This window comes from Cyprinodon tularosa, unplaced genomic scaffold, assembly GCF_016077235.1.
Source record: "Cyprinodon tularosa strain WSP-4 unplaced genomic scaffold, ASM1607723v1 ctg84, whole genome shotgun sequence".
NCBI classification, from domain to species: domain Eukaryota; kingdom Metazoa; phylum Chordata; class Actinopteri; order Cyprinodontiformes; family Cyprinodontidae; genus Cyprinodon; species Cyprinodon tularosa.
In genome coordinates, this window is record NW_024039607.1 from 2,084,458 (window position 1) to 2,111,716 (window position 27,259).

Sequence of the window (27,259 nt, forward strand, 5' to 3'; positions counted from 1 at the left end):
CCATTTTCTCATTAAGTTTTTATTACAATACATATTTAGGCAACTTGGTGTAATGAAGAAGAAATGTATCACATGTCAAGTTCATCCGGAGGCAGTAAAAGAAACTCAACAGTTTTAAGGTCTTAAAACTTATGTGAAAATATTGTTTTTAGGCAGTAACTACACCTGATACCAAGGAAAATCTAAAATGTATAACTTCCACCTCATATCCTCTATACATGACGGCTTATTTAAAAAAATGCTCTGATGTTACACTTAGGTTATGTTTTCACTAATATGGACCAAAGCTTAAAGTTTGACTGCCAGCGTCAGCCCGTCTCCCACCGTCAGCATGCTCAAAGTGACCCGGATATCTTTGTGCAGCTTCTTGTTCAGCTTGTCGATGGCAACAGTGTCGGCATCGTTGGGAGAGGGATTCAGCACCCTCCCGCCCCACAGCACCTGAACGCCACAAAAAATGTGTTATCCATGGTCTATATTATAAAAAAAATTGCATTTTCAAGTTCAGGTCATAATCTCACATTGTCGATAGCGATGATGCCTCCTTTCCTTAACAGGAGCAGAGATTTTTCATAGTAATTGTCATAGTTAACTTTGTCTGCATCGATGAAGATAAAGTCAAATGTTTCAGCCTGACCGGAGGAAAGAAGATCATCTGTAAAAACAATGGAAAGGGGAAACATTTTTTTAGATTTGAAGCTGAAGGCTTAAATCTTATTTTAATATGTAACAGATGTAACAGACCATAGTGATTTTGGGAGAGAAGACTAGACTACGGAAGAGGATTAGGGCCACCGAAAAAAAAAAAAATGATTTTTAAATTTTATTTCAGTTTAATATGGGGGGAAAAAAGTCAGAATTCTGAGATTAAAGTCAGATTTCTGGAAAAAAAAGTCGCATTTCTGAGATTCTTGGAATTCTGAGAAAAATGTCAGGATTTTGAGAAAGTCGGAATTCCGAGATAAAAGTGGAAATTCCGTGATTAAAGACGGAATTAAAGAAAAAAGTCAGAATTGTGAAAAAGTCGGAATTCTAAAAAAGGCAAAATCTGAGAAAAAAAAGTCAGAATTCTGAGATTAAATTTGGAATTCTCTTCGGAATTTTTTTTCTCTCATATTATACTGAAATAAAATCTAAAAGTCTTAACTTTTTTTAAATTTTTTAAGTGGCCCTAATCCTTTTCTGTACAAGACAGTAGCTAGAACTGCTTGTTATTTTTTGGTTGTGACTGCTTTAATAAACTTATTATTGAATGCATCAAGGAGACCCTGCAACCTCCATTATGAGAAACTGCTTTGAGCAACGAAAACACAACTGTGGGATGAATGTGTTGGCTGAGCATCATGGAGGCCCTTTATGGAGAAGCCATAATAGCAGTGGATTTGGAATCTGATTTTTATGCTAGAGCTCCTGACTTTGGCTCAAATCTCACCAAGCATCTGAAAACAAACCTCAATAAGTGCAGTACAGTCATCAGGCCCTTTGCACGTTGATTGTTTTGTGGAACAGTTCCTACACATTTCAAGGTTGTAATTTAAATGTGAAATGTTTGACAGACTGTTAAAGAAAAGCCCTCTTATTAGGGACATTTTATATGTACTTCAGAAACAGTTTAGTTCTGTGTAAACCATTTATTGACAGAGGCCCTAGAAGGTGAAAGATCTCTCAATTAATGGCATATTGTGTTCTATTATAGAAGTATAATCTGAAATTAAAAACCAGTATGAAGAAAAAACGAGAAATTAATCCAGTTTTCTTTTTATCTTACAGTAATATGAAAGAAAAACGACAGTCGATATACCGATTCGAGTTGCTAAAACCTCTAGGTTGCCATTTTGGGTTAAACCACTGTTTTCACTTCTTTCATTACCTTAGAACAAAGATGGATGATATGCACAATAAATTTGGACTGATCCTTTTCTCTAAAGGGCTGCAGCAGGAAAGCTCATTAACAGGCTGCTCCTAAACTCAATAAAGACACCCTCTAATTTGTTCTCTAATGTCAATTAAAGGAAACTAATTAGTGGTTTCCCCCTGAAGCGTATGCCATACTCTCCTAATAAATAAAATGATTATTAGATACATCATAGAAACTGTAATGTTTGTAGTAGTTATAAACAGGCATGCCAACCACATATATTTAGAGTTAACATGCATCTTTTTTAAAGATAACTAAAAAAATAAAGAGCAAATTTATTCTGTTTTTAGGAATCAACCCATTTGTAGCCATGTTAAGGAGGAGTCAAACATAGAATAAGTGCTTCACTTATAAGAGGTTTTAGAGCTCTATTTGATCTTTTAAACTCTGCCCTTTTCAAACAAGTTTTTGTTTTATAAAGATATAAAAGATGCATCAAACTTCTATTTAAACACAGTTGAAACAGGCATGGGTTACTTATTGGGGCGCCCTCATCTCATCCTCAACTCAAACAAGCCTTTGTTGTACTTTACGGTTCTGCTTATTTCAACAAATAACAGTGAAAATACCATAAATGATGTAAAGACCTCTTGTACCGTGGAAATTAAGTTGAAAATAATCCTTCAGTGACTTTTGTAACATCTCAAGTACAATTACTGTCCAATTTATAAATGTTAGCTACTGTATATATAAAGTACTGTACCCAGAGTGTTTATGGCTGGTTGAATGCGCAGGTCTATTTTGTGCTCAACTCCAGCCTATAAGAAAAAAGACAAAGATAAATACAACAAATGAGTTAATCAGAAGCTTTGAATTTGGGTGTTTTTTATTTACAATTTTGTTTACAAGTATGGGTGAAAAGATTCTAATTGAAAAATTTATTTGTCCAAGTGAATCAATTAAAATGGAAACTCATTATTTCCCACAGATTACCATTTTAAATTGTATTTACAGGTGCTGGTCATAAAATTAGAATATCATGAAAAAGTAGATTGATTTCAGTAATTCCATTTAAAAAGTGAAACTTGTATATTATATTCATACATTACATACAAACTCATATATTTCAGATGTTTATTTTGTTTAATTTTGATGATTACAAATGACAACAAATGAAAATCTCAAATTCATCATATCAGAAAATTAGAATATTACTGAAGACCAATAAAAACAAAGGATTTATAGAAATGTTGGCCAACTGAAAAGTATGAACATGAAAAGTATGAGCATGTACAGCACTCAGTATTTAGTTGGGCCTCCTTTGGCCTGTATTACTGCAGCAATGCGGCGTGGCATGGAGTCGATCAGTCTGTGGCACTGCTCAGGTGTTATGATAGCCCAGGTTGCTCTAATAGTGGCTTTTAGCTCTTCTGAATTGTTGGGTCTGGTGTATTGCATCTTCTTCTTCACAATACCCCATAGATTTTCTATGGGGTTAAGGTCAGGAGAGTTTGCTGGCCAATTAAGAACAGGGATACCATGGTCCTTCAACCAGGTACTGGTAGCTTTGGCACTGTGTGCAGGTGCCAAGTCCTGTTGGAAAATGAAATCTGCATCTCCAAAAAGTTGGTCAGCTGCAGGAAGCATGAAGTGCTCTAAAACTTCCTGGTATGTGGCTGCGTTGACCCTGGACCTCAGAAAACACAATGGACCAACACCAGCAGATGACATGGCACCCCAAACCATCACTGACTGTGGAAACTTTACACTGGACTTCAAGCAACGTGGATGAAGTGCCTCTCTTCTTTTCCTCCAGACTCTGGGACCTTGATTTCCAAAGGAAATGCAAAATTTACTTTCATCAGAGAACATGACTTTGGACCACTCACCAGCAGTCCAGTCCTGTTTCTCTTTAGACGCTTCTGACGCTGTCTGTGGTTCAAGAGTGGCTTGACACAAGGAATGCGACATCAGAAACCCATGTCTTTCATACGTCTGTGTGTGGTGGTTCTTGAAGCACTCACTCCAGCTGCAGTCCACTCTTTGTGAATCTCCCCCACATTTTTGAATGGGTTTTGTTTCACAATCCTCTCCAGGGTGCGGTTATCTCTCTTGCTTGTACACTTTTTTCGACCACATCTTTTCCTTCCCTTCGCCTCTCTATTAATGTGCTTGGACACTGAGCTCTGTGAACAGCCAGCCTCTTTAGCGATGACCTTTTGTGTCTTGCCCTCCTTGTGCAAGGTGTCGATGGTCATCTTTTGGACAACTGTCAAGTCAGCAGTCTTCCCCATGATTGTGTAGCCTATAGAACTAGACTGAAAGACCATTTAAAGGCTTTTGCAGGTGGTTTGAGTTAATTAGCTGATTAGAGTGTGGCACCAGGGGCCATCAATTTTGAACCTTTTCACAAAATTCTAATTTTCTGATATGATGAATTTGAGATTTTCATTTGTTGTCATTTGTAATCATCAAAATTAAACAAAATAAACATCTGAAATATATGAGTTTGTATGTAATGTATGAATATAATATACAAGTTTCACTTTTAAATGGAATTACTGAAATCAATCTACTTTTTCATGATATTCTAATTTTAAGACCAGCACCTGTATATTATAGTTTACAGCAAAAAAAAAAGCCCATTAATTGACGTTTGGACACAGTGTCTTCTGTTTCTAGAGGGAGGTGTTAGTTGGCCTGCTGGAAAACTGTCAGCAGGTCTAAGTAAAACTTTTTAGCTGTAACCCAATCATCAAAATCAACAGATATAAAAAAAACACTAAGTGTATCACTGAATATCATTAATTTCATTCCTTTAGATGAACCTGAAACTTCAAAAATGCAATATAAACAAAACTTAAAAATATGCACTTAATATAGAGGGAGAATCTCACCTTTAAGGCCTGTTATTCAATAAATAAAAATATGTTACTAAGCCAAAGGATATGCTATAACTCAAACATCCAAGTTTCTTCAAATAAATATAAAAAAATAATAATAATTTGACAGATTTTTAACTAGGTTGTTTTTTTTTCTTCCTTACTGTAAAGAAAACTAACAAAAAAGAAATAACCTCAGCATAATTTATTGAAATCAGAAAAAATATTCCAAAAGTTATTCATCTAATCTGAAAAACATTGCCTTATATTTGGTTTTGCTTAAAAAGTTCCTGTATTTACTTCAGCTTTAAATTGACTTCTTTTCGAAAAGAAACAAAAAAGGAAACTTTGGTTTTGCTATCTTCCAGCAGCCGCACCTTTCTAAATGAAAAACATATAGTTGTTTTTATCAGAATGGAGGATCACTGTACCTCCTTCCAGAAAGGTTTACCGATGTTGGTGTACTCTTCACTGATGTCACATGCTACAATCACTCCGTCTTCGGGCAAAGCCAGCGCCATACTCAGCGTGTTGTAACCTGTGTACACTCCTGTAGATACGGCAAAACATTTAGGTCAAAATATGACAACAAAAGAGATGAAATAACTTCCTGGTGTTACTGTGTACCCAGCTCACAATACAAACAGATTCTTTACTCTGTATGGACAAACATCGGTGTATTTTATTGTCCATATAGTGTATTAACACAAGGGTTTTCTATGTAAAGTAAAGTAAAACATGGTGCTTCTTAAAGGTATAGAGGACGATCTTTTATTTCCGGGTTGATCATCTAAATAAGTGGCCCTCCTAATTGTCAATCATTCTGGTGACACTCCTGAAAAATCTGGTTTCATTACTTGAAGCTGTACTTTTTTTTTTTTTTTTTTCATTCATAGACGATTCAAAAGTTCTTCTTATATTAAGGTATCATTTCATCACCTTAAACTGTTTATCTTCTCAGTTTGGCTGCATTAATACTGACTTAATCCATAAATTTAATTTAAATGATGACGGACATCAACTGATTGCTCTGGATAATTAGTGGTGTCAGAGTAAAGGGGCTGCATATAGATGCATGCTGTCCTAAAAAAACAACCCACAGAGACTTATATGCAGCGCCCCAAAGCAGACACTGACCCTTCGTCCTGTGACCCAGATTCAGCAGCTAGTTTCCCCTGAAGAGAGCCGATTTCATTGGCAGCAGATATATACAAACAGGCTTTTAATCGCCCTCTGAAATGTGCAAATTCCTGCTGGTCAGTCTGTGATCACAGAGCAGTTTGACAAAGGAACAGATTATATAAAGAATAGAGTGGGCTATTGTTTTAGATTCATTGGATATAACTTTGTATTCATTGATTATTCATTTAAAGGATTTGAAATATAGTTACATTAAACCGTCTGTTCAGCATGAACAAGGGCTGCAACTAACGATTATTTTGCAAATTGATTAATCTGTCGATTATTTTTTGATTAAAAATTATCGGATGGCAAAGGTTCCTTAAGGAGGATTTTTTTACGAAACTGAGGAGTTCTCGATAGAGCCAACAGATGAAGAAGTTTTTTTTTAATGTGAAATGTTTATAAATTGTTTTACAATTTTGATATAATTACTGCTCTAAGTGGGTTGTTCTGTCAGATAAAGGCATGTTTTACAGTCTCTATACTCCAGTTAACGATTAATTAATTACTAAATTAATTGACAATTATTTCAATAATCGATAATTGTTTTAGCCCTACTATATATAAAAATCTGCATATAAATGACTGATCTATATCTATCTCCCCTTTACACTGACACCCTTTGTAAAGATTTAGTGTGGTCATCCAAATGGTTTTTCTTACATTTTAATCCTTTAAAAATTGGGGAAAAATGATGAAATGAAAACAATACATGGTTTTTTTTAAGCAGATTTTTTGTCATCAAGGCAAATTGAGTTAAATTGTTTGGCTGATATCATAAAGTCTGTCGCAATAGGATTTTCGTGTCCAGGCTGTGATCGATACGATGCGCTATATTCTGCACATCTAATGCAACTATTTGCATTGATAACTCACAAAAGTACGGAGCCCCTCTGATGACATGGTCAAAAAACATTTTTAATTGTGGCCACAAAGTAGTTTAACGTGCGCACGAAATACTACTTCGTGGCCACGCAATAACTTTAACGTGTGCACGAAATACTTATTAATAATATTAATATTAATCATTCCTGGACAACTGGGTAAGCAAATCGAGCGCGCCTTCTCTAAGGTCTAAGGTGCGCTCGATTTGCTTACCCAGTTGTCCAGGAATGATATTAATATTATTAATAAGTATTTTGTGCGCACGTTAAACTTATTGCGTGGCCACGAAGTAGTATGTCATGCGCACGACATACTACTCCGTGGCCACAATTAAAAACTTTTTTTTGACCATGTCATCAGAGGGGCTCCGTACAAAAGCACAAATACAATTTGCCATTTTTTTTTATTTCTTTGCTCTTCAAGGCATCAAGAGTTTAAATCAATGCCATCATGCCTTGTAAATTAAAAAACAAAGGGCTGCTGGAAGTAATTTTGAACAGGGGGTGCTGTGAAATCTTTTTGTTTTTCAGAGAGAACACCTATGAGCCTTTAGGTCAATTTGAAATACAATAGATTGAGATTCACTTCTTTATTTTCATAAACACTTCAGTGAACGCAACCAGACATCATCAGTTCTCATTGTGAATATATATGCGCTATATACCATTACTATTTATTACTCACAATAACACTATAACAACGTACATTTGGTCAGCTGGCATGAACCTGAGTCCCTGTGTTTATGCAACACATGACTTTTAGCTTTAAAATCCTTTTACGCAAACCACAAGAAAATAATTACTTTATTATACTATTTAAGCGTTATTGAACACTTCAATATCGGATGCCGTTTGTAAAGTTAAGCAGTCAAAATTTAGGAGCAATATTTAATAAAATAAGGAAGTTATTTTTTTTTCCCCGAAAGTCATTTTTTCACTATGTCATTCATTCATTAATAAAAATCTTACTTTGTTAAATAAATATTTAGTTTGGAGCTAAATATTTAGTTTGTTAAATAAATATTTAGCTCCTAACTAAATATTCATCGTGGAGCTAAATATTTAGTTTGGAGCTAAATAAATAGATTGCAAATTAAACATTTAGTTTGTTAAATAAATATTTAGTTTTTTTAAAGAAATACTTAGCTCCAAACTAAACATTTAGTCTGTTAAATAAATATTTGGCTACAGATTTAATATTTATTTAACTAATTTGGAGCTAGCTAAATATTTAGCTAGCACCAAGTAAGCTAAATATTTGATTAGGCTTAAGAATAATGAAGATAAAATCCAAATACACGTTATAGTAAAAAAATAAAAATTACAAATTTTTATTTTTAATTTTTATTTTATATTCCCAAAATATTCATAAGAAATTTATAAATTGTGCAAAGTATTTTTAATACAATTGTTTTTTTTATCTCTCTCTAGCCACTAGGGGGTGCTGCAGCACCCCCACTTCCCGTGGCCATGATGTATCTTAAAGATGATGTGGATTGATTTCTTAATTTTGCATGGATGTAAATTAGTCTATGTGGAAAGTATTGACACCCCGAATACTTACCAATTTCCAGCGCCTTCTTGGCTTGAATTAGTTTTGCCAGGTTGGCCATGAACTGCGCTTGCTCACAGGCAACCATCATGATGTTCCAGGTGTCCTGCATCGTCCTCTAAAACAATCAGCAACCAAAAATTTGTCTTAAACCTTATATCTGGAACCACACAACTCACAAAGCAGTGAACCAGACCTACAATACTCACCAGACGGAGGTTTTTCAGAACCGGATGCTCCCTCAGTGAATGATTGAGTACATACTGCATCAGTGGGTCTTCCTTCCCCCTGCTATGACTTTTGGAGATGCTCATTCTGAAAGATTTCTTCTTTCCTGAGGGAAAACATCAAACAATAGCGATCTTGAGAGTCCAGACCTAATACAACTGCAGTCTGATGTTGGAGCTGTTATTAAATTTAGATGTGATCAGGCTGTATGACCTCAGAGCGAAAATGAAATTGACGTATTTGAAGCGACAGACAAAGCTATAACAAAAAATAAATGAAGGAAATTGTTTGAAGATTTAATGTTGCAGCTTTAAGGAAATGCAATAAAATGTAACCAGAAAGATATAAGACCAAATGGACTATATGCAATAATCCTCATTTAATGGTATATACTGGCATATAATTTAATCTTCACCAAATAGTTTAGGTTTACTAAGTGCATCATTTGTTTGTATAGATCTGTCTTTCCAATCTATTTACAGTGGTCACATCCTTTGCTCTAAGGTTCAGTTGGAATGGAAAAATACAAGCTGAGTAATTACAGCTTTATCCCTCTAATAAAAAAACATCCAATAAGCATAAAATAACGATATTTGATCAAAATTAAAGTTGATACATTTGTAAGAACACAAGAACTTTAATAAAGACAAAAATGAATCATGTAAAAATTTTAATTACACCAAAATAAGATTCAAAATCTTTTCTTTCTATATTTTCTAAGGCCAATCTAAGTTGTAACCTATAGATTTTTTACTTTAAATCAGGCCAGAAGTAAGTGCCAATAAGAAATCCACCATGTCTGGATTATGTTATAAACATATTAAAAGATGTTTCCTTAAAAAGGTATGAAACAAAGACAGCTGGTATTGATATAAATCCGTTTAAGGTGGACAATTCTAAATGCAGGGTAAATAAACAGTTTGGTTTTCAATCAAAGTAATGTGTGGGGGAAAAAAATATTAGTCAGCCACTGCTTGTGTAAGTTCTCCTACTTAGAAAGACTTTTGATTGGCTACTGTATAAAACCTCGATCTCAACGCTATATCTGAAATTTTGAACTGAAAAAGCTTCCTGGATGGGAAGCGAAACGTCTTAAAACTTGCAAACAAAGTCCAGTGGATTGTTCTTTCTTTACTTTTTTTTTGAACTCCTACTTAGAAAGGTTTAATTTCATCATAGGAACAAACTAGGAGAGAAAAAAAATATATATCAGGAAATTGGTAAGAATTTATTTGGGAATTATAGTGAAAAATAGGTATTTGTTTGCCCACAAACATCGAGATGTTGCCCCTCACAGACTTGTAGCTTCTTCTTTAAGAAGCTCCTCCTCTTCCACTTGTTACTTGTATTGAAAGCACCTGTTTGAACTCGTTATCTGTACAAAAAGCACCTGTTTAAACTCGTCTCTATTAAAACCACCTATTTGAACTTGTTATCTGTATTAAAAGGCACCTGTTCACAGCCTGAAACAGTTCCACTTCACACACAATTAAAGCCAATAACAGAGCTGTCGAAGGACAACAGGAAGAAGCCAATAGGCAGCATGCACTGCAATAATGATCTAGAAATAAGTAAAAATGTCTTAAATTAAGTGTATGTTTCCTTAATCTGAGTAGGTAAATAAGATGACTTGCCAATGGAATGAGATTTTTTTACTCTTAATTAGAAAATATGCACTTGAAATAAGACAATGCAATTGTTTTAATTTAAATGTAAATTGTCTTGTTGCATTGGCAAAGTGTATCACTTACCCTTCAATTGAAGAAAAAAAAGGAACTAATTTTAATAAATAAATGCTTATTTAAATTTCAATGTTTTGCAGTTGTTTTGTGTTTGTTGAGAAGAAATCAACTGTGAGAGCAACTGGAAGACATAAAGACCATTGATAATCTCCATCAATCTGGGGCCACAGATTTTATGAACCAGAAATACACAGAGGGGCCTGATGATTAAGCTGCATGGAGCAAACTTTACACAGGGGGACCTGCTTCATGCAGTTTTCACACCTCACATATTTTCCACCATATTTTACAAATTGATACTTTGAAAACCCAACAATGTTATTTCCTGTACTTTTTTCCAATTTTTCTCTCATAGATTAAGAGTAGCTTTGATAGAAATCACAGAGCTCTCTCATTAAGTAAAACTTACAATGAGTGGCTTACTATCCATTTCCCCCCACTGTGACTAATATACATAATAATTTAATTATAAAATAATATCATTATTTGTTCTTCATTTATAATTGGTATAAAAGCAACCCTTTAACAATAAACACCACCATGGTTCTGATATATACTATCAAGGAGGTAGACAGCTGCTTCATTGGATAGCTAAAAACCATACTTTACCACTAAAATTTCCCTGAAGAGCTTTAACCCAAAGGCATGTACTCCAAATATTTTTTTTTAGAACTTTTTATTTAACCATTTAAGTAATTTTACATAACATCTCCTGACACAAACTCAAGTAGTAAATATCACGACAAACACAAAATACCAAAAATCTTCACAATCATGAGAGCAGGCAGAGCAGATGACATCCACAACCTGTAATCTGTGACCAAACAGGACCCTTTCCCATAGATGAATTCCACACTCATCCCATCATCCCCTGCATCGGACACCCAGGTATTCTGAAATACAAGTCCATCTTTGTACAAAAGTGTGCATAGTTAGCTGCAGGCTTGCAGTCATTCTCCCCATTGTATAAACATGCTTAAATCTCTGGACCCATTCACTTATAGTTGGTGGTTTTACATCATCTAGTGCAGTGGTTCTCAAACTTTTTCTGTCATTCCCCACTTTGGACAAGGGGGAATTTTCAAGCCCCGCCTGTCCCCATCGCCCCAACACAATGCTAATGAAATATTCAACAATCTTAAAATGTTCCAATTTTATTGAAGTAACAAGTAGTATCTAAATACAAATCTACATCAAATAACAGCAAGCTCAAAAATAAAGAAAATAAAAATGCAGCTGTGTCAAAATTTGTATCAAGCTCAAAGATAGAAAAAATTAAAGTGCCACTCTGCAATCTGTTAATAAAAGAAAAGAAGTGAAATCCATCTGGCAAGACAGGTCTATTTATCCCTGCATTAGTGGCTGCAATGAGCCTGTTTTGCATTGCAGTTTCTCAAAACGGGGTTGCAGGCTTGATACTGCCACTCTCAAGTCATGCTCAATGTTCAGCTGAGATCTGTATTTTGTTTTCATTGAAGCAGCAGCTGAAAAGCCCATCTCACAGAGATATGATGTGGCAAAGGGAAGAAGAATGCACACAGCTCTCTGCCCGATGAGTGGATACTCGCTCTCCACTCCTAACCAGAAACATGAACATGTGGCTGTGTGAATCAAACGCCGTTATTTATTTAAGATAAAATATTTCAAATTCAGTTATTTATGATCAACCTGCGCCGTCAATCCCGGCGCATGTGCGCTTTATTTGCAGTCTGGACGCAAAAGTTAAACATGCTGTGTCTCTGCTCTGACTGCAGCGCTGATAGGGACTCCTGCAATAGCGGGGGAGAACGGGGTTGGGACGGGGGAGGCGCCCCACGGCAGCACCTGCCGCTGGAGGACAAGAAAAGGAACGATACGTGCTTTCACGTAAGAGTCTCCAAAAGGCGCTAGATTTGTTTTTTTGAAAAAGAGTCGCTGGAGGGGTCTGAAATATAGCGACAAAGTCGCTGAGTTGGCAACACTGGGGCGCGAAAGTTTATTCTGTTACAAATAATATGCCGACGTCACGTCAATCATTATTTTGGCACTTCAGTTCCAGGTGAAATTTTTCTCATATCTAATGTTCTTTTAATTAGACTGCATGTAGGCTAGTAATGATTACTTTGTGGGTTTGATTGGTCTAAAAAGCGGCAACATACAGCTATAAGGACAGTTTGCTCTCACACATTCTACATTTATAGTCACACACACACACACACACACACACACACACACACACACACACACACACACACACACACACACACACACACACACACACACACACACACACACCGGAACTTGGCGCGCCCCACCTGTCACGTCTCAATTCCCCACCAGTGGGTCGCGCCACACACTTTGAGAACCGCGGATCTAGTGCATAGTAAACATGGCTGACTCCCAATAAAAATACCACAGGTTCAGGAGTCATATTTACTTTCAATATTCCCTCCATTTCCTTTTTAATATTTTCCCAAAAACCTTGTATTACTGGACAAGCCCAACAAATGTGTGTGGTTTCGCCAGCATAATACTACACTGGGATTTTTTTAAACATGAGGAAATAATAAAGGGAGTATTAAAGTATCTGATCTTCCCTTTCCAATCAAACTCTTTCCATAATAGGCTGCTTATTCCCCTATGAGAGCTGATGCATATGTCCACCCATGAAGAAACTTCATGCACTCCAAATTGTAAATAAATAATGGCTGCCTAAAGGAATATTCCTTCTGTCTTTATTGCACTGAACTGCTTCAGATCAAACTAATATTAGTGTCAGAGATACAAGCAGAATACAAAATGAAGTTTGAAATTTTAAGTCCTGCTCTGGCCTGCGTTATTAACCAGTTATTACATGTATGGGGCATTTACAGGGAGTATTTTGGTTTGTGAAAAAAAAAAAACAATAAAAAAATAAAGATGGCTTTATGGACACTTATACCTGATATGACTGAAAAATGTAAAACATCGGTTATCGGTAGAAATAAGAGAAAAACAAACTCCCTACAGAAATCATTATTTCCTGGAAAAGTAACCCCCCCTCCCACACCTGTTCCTGGAAGGTTACCTTTGAATCCTTGAAAATCTCAAGACTTTATAAAGCGATCGTTTGAAAGAGTTGATCTCCTTTGAGCTTACCGAAGACATATCCTGCCACAAAAACAACCCCGAGTGCGAGAGATCCAACCAGAGCCTCTCTGGAAACGTTGCGATAAGACATAGCAGGGAGCGATAATATCCACGCAGCATTAAGCAGCAGAGCAGCGCAGCCTCCTTCCGCGTTGCCTCGGCGCGCTACCGTAAAACCGGCAGGAAAAGAGCACGCGCACAGGGAGCGTTAACCTTTATTCTAATGGGAAATAACGCGCAAGAACATTATTAAAAGTCACATGCAATCAAATGAACAAGGCATTAGATGGAGCGTAAAATGCTGTCCTTTAACGAAAAATGATACTCACCACTTTTAAAGGCGCGGCCCCTGGATTACAGACAGCTATAGAAGAGACTCCTGCTGAAATGAACCCTGATAACCAGACCAGTCATGTGTGCACAATGGGAATCATGTGATTCACTGGAGCTTTTATGATAGGACTAAATCCAAAACGCCCCGCATCAGACCATCACCAAGCTTTGTGCAAATCATCGACCCCATTTTTATTGATAATGTCTGAGTTAATTTGAGATTTTACTAAAGTCTGGATAATCAGAGCTCAGCACATTAAGAACAGGGAATAAAATAAATTATATTTAAGGACAGTAACGTTTTGGTACTAATTATCATTAGTAGCCTACTCTTCAATTTCAACCTGCACTGACTTTGGACTGTATCATATTTGATATAAAAAAAGCAGATAATACAGATCCCCCAATAATTCCAGTGGAATCGTCACACTGAAACATGGATTCTGTTTTTCCTTCCCTCCTTTTCCTTCAGACTCTGGGATCTTGGTTTTCAAATAAGCTGCAAAAAGCACCAGCAGGTGTTCCAGAAACATTTATTCAGGAGACTTCTTAAACTCTGCCTCCAGCTGCAGTTCCTGCCTTGTACATCTTCCCCAAATGCACTGAAAAAATAATGTAACCGCTTTTGCTATTTACTTTATCATTTTTAGTTACTTTAACACAATAGTTTTATGTGCTACCCTGCTAACATGAAACAATTGTGTTAAAGTAACTAAATATGCCAAAATGCCAAAAACGGTTGCATTTTTTTTTTAGTGTGTATGAATTTTCTCACATCAATCTCAATCCTGAATTTACTTCACAATAATCCTACAGATTAGCCCTGTTACATTTATGTTTGATTTCATTAGCCACAATCATTATAACTTAAATGTATCTCACATAAGGAATATAACAGGGCAATTTCCTCTAAATCTGCAGGTTTACTAGTGGTTCCTAGAATTTCTAAAAGTAGAATAGGAGGCAGATCTGTCAGTTACAGTATCAGGCTCCTCTCTACCAACTACCAGTTTTAGTCCATGAGGCAGACATTCTGTCTACTTTTAAGCGTAGGCCTAAAACTTTCTTTTTTGAGAAAGCTTATAGTTAGAGTGGCACAGGTTATCCTGGGCTATCTCTGTAGTTATGCTGCTATAGGCTTACACTGCTGGAGGACATAGAAACTCCTATTTCATTATTTTGTTTCACTCTATCTCCATTCTTCCACTGCAGAATCTTTTTGTTCAATCTTTAACCTTACACTCATAGTAGCTTCACCTCATCTGTTCCTGTTTGGCTGTGACATCATCCTGGAGAGAAATATTAGCTGTTCTGCTGCCATCAACACCTTTGTATATACAGTAGATGTTCGATATCTACCTGTTTTTCAGTGTAGTCCTGTTTCTGGCTGACTGTGACTGGCTGGATGTGCTTTCTTCATCCTCTGACATGGGAGTTAGCTCAGAGCTCGTCTGCCTGGCTGTGTGTTTCCTGGACGGGGCCGCCTTTTACAGTTGCTTTTTGAATCTCTGCTTCTGTCTCCTTGAACCCCAGTCGGCCTCAGCAGATGGCCGCTCACACTGAGCCTGGTTCTGCTGGAGGTTTCTTGTTAAAAGGGAGTTTTTCCTCTCCACTGTCGCTAAAAGCATGCTTAGTGTGAGGGATTGCATTTGAGTCAATGAGTTGATGCAATCAACTGGTTTTTCTTAAATAGAAAACTGAATCAATTTGACTGTATGATCTGGTGAACTGTAAAGGGCCTTGAGATGACATGTGTTGTGAATTGGCGCTATATAAATTAAATTTATATAAAGAAAAGCAAAAGAACTACAACAAAAAACGTTTTTAAATCTTACGCCTCAATTAGATTTTTATGAAACTGTTATTTGTTGAAAGTAGGGGTGCAACTAACAATAATTTTGCTAAGCGATTGTTCTATCGATTATTTTTTTTTTTGATTATATTTAGATTAATCGATTAATAATTGGACATCAAAAGGTTCCTTTAAGAAGATTTTTTACAGAATTAAACCAAGTGAAACCAATTTTTTCCTGGATAGAGCATACTGAGAGATGAGAAAGTATTTTTAATATTAAATGCAAAAAATTTATATTTTTTACAATGTTGGTACAGTTTCTGATCTAAGTAGGTCGCTGTCAGCTAAAGCAATTTTTTGAAGTCTCTATATTCCAGTTAAAGATTAATCAGTAACTAAATTAGTTGATGATTAATTGTTTCAGTCCTAGTTAAAATGTAATTTTTTCCCCCTAAAATTTGAATAAGAGCTCTGTAGAACAATTCGGAAATATCCTTCAATAATGTGCACAAACATGAGGTCAAGATTAAATTTAAGCTCTTTTAAAAATACTAATTCCTCTACACATAGTGCCACACCTTGCAGCATCTTTGTAAAGATAAGATCTGCCCTGGGGAACTAAATGTTGCTGCTGTCATGTTGGATTGAGGTGCTATAGCCTTTAGTCACCACACGGGGGAGCTGAAGTACAAGCTTCCCTTCCAGCGTTGGAAATGCTGAGCAAGGAGGCAACAAAGGTGAGTTACGGTAATTATTTAACTGTCAAGGATGAACAAGTTAAACTGGCTCTTCAAAACATAAAAACAGTAAAAAAAAAAAAAAAAAAACGGATTGAATTGTCAGGAATGGCAAACGCAGGTTTAAAATCCGAGAGAAGTTAAAATAGTGGCAGATATCATTGGTAATTGAGAGCAGGTGCGAGCAATGAAACGTCATACAATGGGAAATAAAATAAAAGCAATACATAAAATCTAGATGATGTGATTTACTTCCTAAAAATAGCGAAATAAAAGTTCTGAAAGTAAGGAGGAAAAAAAAAAAAACAATAATACGTAACGGATATTTTTTTGCAAACTTTGTAAACCACTTTTTACAAATATAAAATATTAAGTAATTCTCACCACTAAGACCAGAAACCTTCTTCATTAAGACACGAGGAGTGGAAACAACAAAATGTGATCATCCCATGAAAGTGGACATATATCTTCCAGAGCTCTACTGCCCCCTTCTGTCTTATTATGGAAACTGACTCTTTGCTTGCTTTTTTTTTTTTTTTTTTTTTTTTAAGTCAGGAATTACAGCATTTCTTAGTAGCAATGATACATATTCAAAACATTAGTTTGCAATTTTGATATCAACTTTTACATATTTGTGTCCTTATGTTATATTTTTGCTTCTTTATCTACTTAATCTTTCAAACTTAAAGTTGTGATTATTTACAAGTATGACAATTGACTAAATCCAAAATGATAATTCAAACTAAAGTTTTGAAACTGTAATTATGTGAAAAATTATATGATTTGTCAAGATCTTCCTTCTCTTTTATGTATTCAGTAAATGCTCCCCGACAAACAGAGATTACCCATCCATGAAGATTTTTCATACATTTTGAAACTGAAAAGAAGTACATATTATTTTTGGTAAGAATTATTAAGACTGACTGAAATAAAGGATGCAATTAATTAGCCATATATGGCTATATTGAATGATAAATATTTTTATTATTGGAATCCGCTTTATTGGCCAATTTTGGGCACAAATTCGCTCATGGCATGCAGAACTTTAGTTTACATATGCAAGCTTTTAAAGGGTTAAAAAAGATGGGAAAAGAAACCCAACATGTGCACCTCATCATTGTTTTTTTTTTCTTTTAAGGCAGATTATAGTTTTACAGTATTCTATTGCTTAGGATTCTTAGGTTGTGCGGTATTTTATTAAAGTTTTATTCCCTACACTTGTAACCGCAGGGTTGATGCACAAAGGGGCAGTGTTCTCTTTAGAAATAAAATATATAGTTTGGTTGTTAGTCTACAAGGAGCTGCTTTTCAGATGTCTGGAGAGATTACAAGTGTTTCATTTGAACCATTTTATCATTCTCTTATGCAAAGGGCACCACATTCATGAATGCATAATATAAATCAAAAGGAGAATGCCTTTTCTTTTAAAGTCTGACTCACCCCTCTCACTGTCTAGGGTTCCTTGTTAATTTAAGGAATCACAAAACAGAAAAAAATATGAAAATGGACAAAAAATTTACAAATTTTTCATTTCAATACAAACACACAATGGTTTCCTGTTCTGAGATAAAAGTCTATCTTTGCTGAAATTGATAGCGACTGAAATTGACTGTATCTGGCCTAGTAGTTAGTATTGGGGGCTTCCTCCTGATGGCTGCATGTTCCCACAGATTTTCACTCTGTCTCCCAATTGCATGTGCAAATAAGAGCCTCTTATATGGAATCGTTAAAGATATCAGGACCATGATGCTTTGCAAGTTAAGCAAAAAGGGAGTTTTCTCCCACATGTTGGGTGTGTTCCCTAAATGGCTTGTGGCAAACTGCCAATATTCTTCTTCTTCTCTTCCACAAAATTTAGATTTGTGTAGGGAACAACTAATAGGTTTTCTATCAGCTGAATCTCTCACATACACCTATTAATTTATTTATTAATAAAAACCAGTTAAAATCATTTTAATTGCACTTCAGATATATATTTACTACTCTATGTATGTCTATTGCATGAAATGCCAGTGATGGTTGTAGTTTTAATTTAGCAACATCAAATATTTCAAGCTGAAGATAAAAAAAAAAATGTTCCTAACTTAAACATATAAAAAATATTGTTGCAACAGCACATTTTCTATGCCTCATGCGTTTGATGAGGCAATATTCTCCTTGTCATATACTATAGAAACTCTATGGATCTCTTTCTGGTTGGCATTAGACAGCTCCTCAGGATTCCAGTGACAAGCTTTATTAACTGTCCTCATCTTTACCCTTTGTTATTACAGAGCAACATACCCCCACAAACCCTGCCACCGAGTTTTTTCTTCCTGCCAGATGATAAAATGTCATGTATGCCTCGTGTCTCAGCCCTGGAGTTTGACTTTTGCAGCAGTCTCTCATTTTGACTGATATATGAGCGAGTGATACAGCCACATCAAAAAGTGCTGCCTGACAGTCTGATATGACAGGCCTCTTCAGACCAAATATACTTCTTGTTTCTGGCACTACATCATCCTGACAAGCTGAAAAGTGCTTAAAAATTGTATTTGGCTATCAGTGATTTGAGCACATATCACTAGGAAATTAAAGAAACAGCAGTCCTAGTTATCATTCCATTTAAGCCTCTGCCCTACTTTCTTTCAAAAATACAAACTGTATTTTATTTTATATGCTATTAAATATCAAAAAATGTGTTGAGCTGAATTAATAGAAATGCATTTGACTCGGTTTATGTAATTATGTTGTTCCCTTATTGAAATTTCCTATTTAAAAAGAAAGACACAATGCTTTTTTGTTATGTTGTCATGTTTGCAATGTCCTTGAACCAGTTTATTTTGGTCTGTAGTTAAATGCTGTTTAAGTAACTGCATCGCAGTTATACAAAAATTTTCCTTTTTTCAGTTTTGATAACCACACCCATCAAACATGACCCTGCAAAGTAGGCTTTTTACTTATTGGCTATCTTAAAAAATATTTTCAGTGCTACTAAATGTGGATTGAACATGAAGTTTTATAATCACAAAAGTAAAACATTGCGATTGTTTTTGACCACAACTGTGATGCATTTTGTTTCTATTTTCCTCTGCACTGACTACAAGCATATACATATTTGGCTCCTAGGTTTCATTCATGGCCTTGAATTCTCTGTTTTCCAAAATCTAATGGTGAAGGACTTTAATGTTGCATGAAGAAGGACTAGCTCTCATGCGTCGATCTGCCTGATCTACCAGACCATTTTGCTCTTTGTAAATAAAATGAAAAAAAGTTTCATTTATACAGCTGCAACCAGCTCTTTTTAAAGACTTAGTAATGCTGAAGTTGGACACCTTTAATGCAAAGCACCATGGGTTATAGTTCCTTTGCACTGCAGATGTTTTTGCTGTCAAAACTTTACACTATATGCTGGGAGTTTAATAGTGTGCTAATATTGTAAAACTAAAGTCAGAATTGATCTTGTATTATAAATCAGCCACACTGAATAATGATCCTCATAATTATAACTGTACAATAGGAGCAATCATCATCTCTCTAAATGCTTCTCCTTCAGTTGTCTATGGGATTTTTTTAATGGGTATTTCCAAACAAACTTTAGCAGCTAGCCGTGCTACATTATGGAAGAGGATTAGGGCCACTGAAAAAACAAAACAAAAAAGTGAACTGGTTAAAAAAAAAAATATTATTTCAGTTTAATATGGGGAAAAAGTCAGACTTCTGACTTTTTTCTCAGAATTCTGACTTTAATCTCTGAATTTTGGATCTTAATGTGGATGGCAGCTAATAAAGGAAGAGATGTGGGAGCACTCAGCTTCACTGACAAAGATGTGAGTTGTTTGGGAGGGCCAGTAACACATTAGTAGAAAATGATGGAATTAGGCGACTTTTTACGTACCCGAGGGGTCCCCGGTGATGCTATTTCATCAATGGAAGAGCAGAAGGTGATTAAAACAAGAAAGCTAGTTTAGTCATTAAAACAGACATGGCTTGATGCTAATAAAGTATGCTAGCTGTCAGAATTCAGTCAGAATTTTGAGATTAAAGTCAGAATTCTGAGATTAAAGTCAGAATTCAGAGAAAAAAAAGTCAGAATTCTGAAATTAAAGTCAGAATTTTGACTTTTTTGTCATATTAAACTGAAATAAAATTTAAAAATCAGTTAACCTTTTTTATTTTTTCAGTGGCCCTAATCCTCTTCCGTACAAATTAATGATTCTGTCCTTTGGAAAAATAAGTTGTATTATTATCTGTTTTGATTACTTTTGTCTGCCTACATCGCACTGCTGCAGCCAACTGCTACTTTGATTAATTATCTACTAATTCGAAAAATATGACTTTTGTACAATTTTATATATAAAGTTAACTTTTCTTTTTCATCTCTGATGGTGTCATCAATCTGCGCTTAAAAGATCAACTGGAATAAAGATGCAATATTTTAAGGTTAGAGCTCAAAAATTAGATCTTAAAATCCAATATTGGATTGTTGTCACTGAACAAAACTAGCTAAAACAACAAAGCTATAAAACTATTAAAACTTGTCATGTGGAATATTTATTTAAATGTTTGATAAGGTGTATTTATTTACTTTGGGTGTTTGCTTCCAATGCTAACAGTAGACCAGTAGCTTCTCCCACTGCTTTTGAACTTAATCTTTTAATCTTTAATCTTTTAATTCGAGAACTTAATTCTTAGACATTTTATGCTTTCCATCTCAAATAAATAACAATATAAATATGTTGCCTTGTTGTCGGTAAGGAATCAAAATAAATACACAATAAAATCATATTTTAACCCTGTATTTATAAAAGCTGGAGCTTCCTTATAATCACATTTAAACTTGATGAATTGGGAAATGATTACAGAACAAAAATTATAGTCAGACTGACTTAGTTTTACTTTGTTTTCATCAAGACAGCTGAGCTGCTTTCATGAGCTCTGATAGCTCAGTGTAAAAACAGCTGATCCCAGGCTGTTATCCACATCCAGCCTGTTCCTCTGCTTGGTTTGGATGTGTGTCAAACATATAAGAAAAAAATCACTTTTTGGTTGATAAAAGCTTGTTTATTTTTTCAATTGGGTCCTCACAGAAAAAAAAGAGCCCAGCCCTATTTTATTTTACTACCTAAGAAATAAAATATTTTCATGTACCCCTTGCAATGCACTAACAGACCACTAGGGGTACTAGTACCCCCTGTAAGTTATAGGAGAATCAGGTGAAAGCTAAAGATACACCAGACTCAGATGAGTGGTTGTTTTATGTTTAATGATAATCAGTTTGGTTTGAAGAAATGCTTACTAGGCGAAAAATAAATATTTTTATCATAAAAAACAGAGAAACCACAAAAAGAACTATGATAGTAAACAAAGTAATTAGTGCCTATATCTTCCCCAACAAAACAACTCATTTAAAAGTCAGAATGTTTATTTAAGTGATATATGTAGACACTTAATTATTTTATTTATAGAATTTGACTTTACACGATACTGATTGCACAGAACAGTTATCCAAATTATCTTATCAACACTACTTATTATTTAGAGCTGGATATTCATTTTATATCTAATTCAATTAACACCTAGACTTTTGTAGAAATATACTATTCTACGAATTAACTTACATGTTTTTGTCAATTAATTATACATTTGTGATGTTTTCTCATTAACAGGAAGATGTGTTCACTAAATATCCTTATACATGTGCTGTCATCACATGGGTGTGTTAATCCTCGTCATTGTAATTCTGCTACATACAACCCTCCCATTTAGCTTGTAAAATGTATAAAGCTTAATGATTTATGGCAACCATTTACATAATTTATAATTAAATCACAACCTGATGGGATGGAATTTATTGATAGTGAAAGTGAATGAGCCACGGTTGTAATATACTAATTAATATCTTCAGTTATCATTGGCACGTTGCTCGCTTGGCTGGGGCCTGGTTCTGGGGCAGGAATAATACATTGCAGCAGCAAATTATCCGTGCATTTAAGTGGGAATGTCCTGGAGTGATGGCCACAATATGCATTTGCCTTAAGAGCTTAATAAGGGATTTGGTTTTATCAGAGTTGTCACATGTTCTGTTGAATCATTACAATGCTATTTAGATAGGGCAAAGGCATTTTCATCCTCTAGCTCCAGAACACGACTACAGGGCATTTTTAACGGTGCTGTACACATTTCCCAGCGTAGATCTCACTGTAATGTTCACTATGACACACTTTGTCCTGTAAACAATAAAAAAAAGCTACCTGATTGATTTTTCTTTTGCATAGATAAGCTTTATTTATATATTATGCTATTAAGTGGTATGTAGTGATGAGAGGTTAAATTATTTTATTACTGGACCTGATTTTTTCTTCCGTTATGAATCCTTTATGTATGTTATTATTATTGTTGTTGATTTGAAGTATATGGATTTTAGTTCTTGACCTTTTTTCCTAAAACATAAAGTATATAAAGTAGTTTTTAAAACTAATAATAGTGATACAGAATAATCCCAAAAAATTACATGTGATCGTATCATAAGATATAAGTAATGCTGTGTTTAAAACATGAAAACTGATTTAGCCAAATAAAAACAAGAGCCTACTCACTATTATTTTAATACACATAAACTTTGTTTCAGTTAGTCTTTTTAGCTTTGAAATAAAATATTGATTTTTTTAAATTAAATATAATTAATTATATACATCAGTTTTTAAAAATTTCAGGTTGGAAAAAAAAGATTTATTACTACTAGGTAATAATCTTTTTTCTTCCTTTTTAAAATTTCTTAAATAGTTTGCAGATAAACTGTAAATCAAGCCACTACCAAACTTTTCTCTTAAATTAAAAAGACCTGTCTTTTTATTTAATAAAATGTTGTTGTTTTTTTACTCCAAGTTCTATTTTTTCATTTGGATTTGAGTGTTTGTATGATTTGGCAAATAGCTTTTATTTAGTTAAATTTATTTTTATTTTTGTGGTTTATCTTCAGTTTTTAACGTAACAGTAAATTGCCAAAATATTTTCTTGTAAATGTTAATGCTTACATGAACTAATAGTTAAAGAGTATTGTCTGCATTAATCTCAAAATAAGCCATTTTGCCTTTAATATAACGCTCTTATTGTGGCTACAATGTTTACTCTTCAGGGGTTATTTGCAGTTCCTTAAAAGTAAATAAAATGGGGCCTCCTTTAGTCAAGAGTAAATTAGCTAAAACCTTAATAAACAGTCCTCCCATCCTTAATCTTTGAGCAAAGTAAGCAAACCAAAACCAACCCAAGGCAAAGATCCATTTTATTTAAGGTGTAAGCTTTGCTACTTTAGAATTATAAAATAAAAGCACAAAGGTCAGGCCATTTTTCCCCCTTTCCACTAATGGTCTTATTGTATTAGTGTAGACACTTAATTCAGAAGTGAGCATCCAACAGCACTGAACAAACAGAGGAGTCCCCTTCATTAATGCCCCCAGAGGCTTTACCATTCTCTATTGATCTGCTGTCACCCAAACTTGCCGTGACTTATGCACGGCTTAATTCCTATTACAGTGCACACTGAAGCCTTATCAGGGCAAACAATAGGCTTGTTGTTACTGGGGGTAAAAATATGAGCAGGCCTGTGACAGTGCGAGTGCAAACTCATGACTTCAGCTCCACAAGCCCTCCCGGTGACCTCTGCACTCACGTAGGCCGGCTTTAAAGCCGCTGCCAGAATACTGAGCTCATTCTAGATTGTTTGCAGATGAATCAGAAAATTGGATCTTGCTTATTTCATAAAAAAGAGCCCCAGAAGAAACCAGTGGGTCGGCTCTTTAGCCATAAAGCTGTCGCTCTGATGTGACTGCAGTGATGATGCTCCTCAATTCCTGCATGCCCCCTCGTCTCCTGCTCCTCAACTATAGCTGCTATCTCCTCCTTTCAATTATGTTTCTCTGCTCTTTGAGACAAAGAGTAATAAAGCTATAAATCGCGAATCCGGCAGAAGGTATGGACATTCTGTCTCTGAGCTGCAGTTGAAACTGCCATAAACCACACACAAAGTCACAGATAAGGATTTACAGTTATTTAACACCATCCTTGCCCACTAAATCACACTGATAAGAGAATTAAGCAATGGCTATAGGTTCTTTGTCCTCTTGCCATTGATTTTCTTTTTCCTTTTCTTTTTAACCAAAAGGCAGACTGCTGCATTTTATCGAGTACCTTATTTGCTTTGAGCTCAAAAGTGGAAATGGGGCAATCTGGTTCATTTTATTGGACTGTAGAAGCTGCACTGAATCAACTTGGAGAATAAATTAGCCTTCTCGTTTTATTCTTCATCGATAATAGGAATGTTTAAAATATAAAGGCGCTGCAGATAGTGCAATGAAAAAGTAGCGATAACTAATTTTTGCCTATTCTCTTTTTACGCATTTTAAACTTAATTTTTTCTTTTATTTGTATTTGTTAGGTTGACATAAAAGCAGTGGATAACACATTTGTTTTTCAAATAAAAAATCTGAGAAGGGTGGTGTGCATTTGTAATAAGCATTCATTTGTTAAAATGTTGCAAAGACCACACTGACAACCACTTTTTGCTGTTAGTCTGTACCAGCAATGCACATTCAGAGACTAAAACTGCTGCTGATTCTTCTTTGCTAAATACATCAAATAGACTTTGAGCTGCACCATTACATTGTAACCCTGTTGAATGTTTAAGTTTATTGTCCATCTGTCACTCCTGCTCGAATCTCTGCAGCATCTAAGAGGTTTTCCAGAGTCACCATAGAACTCCATACTATAATTCTCTTCTTAGCCTTAGATTTCAAGAGGACGACCATTTTCTTACAGGTTTTATTGTCCCACACTTTTTCAAATTTGCTTTAAAAACTGTTGTATACAATTTTATAACTTCTATTCAGAGGTATTAGACAAAAGTGGGTTAAAGTTGATGCTTATCATACTTTTGAGCATCCCCCCAAAGCACACCCACCCACACAAACAAATGAGCCTTTTTCTTAATTAAAATGAAATAATATTTTCTTTTTCAACTCTTAAGACAAAACATACGACTCAAGTTGCAGGAAAACACTTTTGACTGTTTAGAACACTGGTATTTTTTTATCAAATGCAGCAATAAAAAAAACATCTTAAGGAAGCTTTTTGTTCCACCAAAAGTCAGAGTACATTTCCCCCTTAGCGTATTATGTCCGAGCTTGAGCAAAGACGTGCTTAGCGGAAGTTAGTCACTCATTTCAGCGTGAAAACACTTATGTCAGTGCCTCAGAGAGACGGCAAAGCTGCGACCATTCAGATTTAATGATTCAGTCGCTGTTTAGCTTCGAGTTCATGACCCCAGAGCTGTGATAAATGTCAAGCGCAACAATGTGCAGCTAACTAGACATGCCCCTTCCAGCCAATGTTCTCGTTATTGACTGGAAACGCTGTAATGTGACTCTAACTTCTGCGTTACAATGGAGGTATGTGTGTAACCATGTGGGCCGGTTATTCAGCCAGCTTCAGTCATGTTCATTTTGCTCAAAGCAATGGGCGTTTCTGCTCTGGATCAAACTAAAGGTGTCGGGATGAATAGTTTGAAGTATTGCCACACTTTTTAACATTAGCACTGTGTGTATTTTTTGGGGGGGGGTTGATTATGGCTTTCAGAAAGGTTTGGTTTCTTTTCCAGTTTCCTTTTCTGCCATATGTCATGATCCATCTCAGCAGGGCCCTGTGTTTCCTAAGTTTTCTTGTTTTGGTGACTTTAACTTCAAATCTATTTTGCATTTTTTGTAAAACATATGCTTAAGGAACCTTACTTTCTTATAACCTTATTATTGTTTTCTGATCTTAGAAAAGCTTCTTTTAAATAAATGTTAATACTTGGGTTAAATATTTGTTTCAAAACTTCTCATCTTCATCTGATTTTCTTCAGATGGAGAAACTCCCAAATGAATGCTCTTCAGGGTGTCTTCTTAACTTTACTGCCCTCGTTACTCATGGATATTACTATGCAAACGCCTCCAGGACTCAGACAACTTGCTTCTTTAAGCATTTCTCTGGGAGGCATAAAAGAGTATTTATGGTCACAGGGAACGGGTATAAAGAAGGATTGGCAAACATGAACCTCAAGTCCTCTCCTGGGTGCCATCTAGCCATGCTCGGCTCAGCTGTTGTACATCATGGATTGAAATTACAGCGTGCAGCGGTACAACGGTCTGACAGGGCACTGCTGTGCACGTTTGTTTCCTATTCTCTTCAAAAACCTGTTATTGTATATAATGCTTTGTCTTCAAATCTGTTTTTGACTCTTTAATAAACTTCATCTGTCTTATTCAGTGCAGTGTTTCCCGTTTAGTCTCACCGTTTTGTGCAGATTGCTTGACAATAAGATTAAAGTCTGCAGAGGATTCCGTTTCTGAGCTAAGCTGATGTAGAATTGATTTCTCTTCTGAATATATGAATCACAGGGGTCATTACCGAGCTGGACTCAGCTCTTTTCATTTAATTGAGCTGCTTCAATGTAATGGCTGCAAGGAACTATCTATCAACACTGTACCTCTACGTTGGAAAACAGCAACATGTAAAATATGGCCTCATTTACTCAACAGATGCAAAACATCGATCCTTTGTGGTTGAAAATAGACGACAACTCAGCCTTTTAATAATTCAGATGCATGTGGAGGGGTAGTAAATTTACCTTAAAGTGGAGAGACAGGTCCTTCTTACTTGAATAAGAACATTTAGAAATGTACCGTGCACTTAAAAAATGCCAGGATTCATTTATGCCCCAAAAACCCCTCTAATTGTGGTGCTTATAACAGATTACTGCTAGCCGACCTTAATCAAACATTTGTGACGCACACATGGGCAGTATTGACTTCTTGAATGTGAAGACATTAATGCAGATAACAGCCTTTCGAATCCTCATTAGTCACCAGTAATCCGGAAACATGGGCGATATATTAAGACTGGTGTTCACAGCCAGTCATTAAAGGAGAAATAAAAGGCAA

At 35.4% G+C, this 27,259-nt stretch overlaps 1 protein-coding gene across 4 annotated transcripts; it reads right to left on the minus strand.

The window, feature by feature from the left end:
• Position 1: 1 nt before the first annotated feature.
• LOC119774936 (catechol O-methyltransferase domain-containing protein 1-like) lies at positions 2-16,725 on the minus strand. 4 transcript variants are annotated; one of them, XM_038272716.1, is made up of 7 exons: positions 16,686-16,725; positions 8,568-8,692; positions 8,371-8,476; positions 5,172-5,290; positions 2,622-2,676; positions 522-655; positions 2-441 (listed from the first exon to the last, which is right to left on the minus strand). In XM_038272716.1, the coding sequence occupies exons 1-7, from the start codon at positions 16,708-16,710 to the stop codon at positions 289-291; spliced, it is 717 nt and encodes a 238-aa protein (XP_038128644.1). In that variant the 5' UTR covers positions 16,711-16,725; the 3' UTR covers positions 2-288. The 4 variants fall into 4 exon arrangements, with proteins under 4 accessions (XP_038128644.1, XP_038128645.1, XP_038128643.1 ...); XM_038272717.1 differs by lacking the exon at positions 16,686-16,725 and adding an exon at positions 13,766-13,889; XM_038272715.1 differs by lacking the exon at positions 16,686-16,725 and adding an exon at positions 13,446-13,632.
• Positions 16,726-27,259: the final 10,534 nt, after the last annotated feature.

Bases quoted from the DNA above. Each gene is read 5' to 3' on its own strand.
- LOC119774936 (XM_038272715.1), bottom strand. From the start codon at position 13,527: ATGTCTTATCGCAACGTTTCCAGAGAGGCTCTGGTTGGATCTCTCGCA. The intron at 5,291-8,370 runs GTAAGTATTCGG...CCGTATCTACAG, and splicing joins CAAGAAGGCGCTGGAAATTG to GAGTGTACACAGGTTACAAC. The intron at 2,677-5,171 runs GTACAGTGATCC...TTTTTCTTATAG, and splicing joins GTAAACCTTTCTGGAAGGAG to GCTGGAGTTGAGCACAAAAT.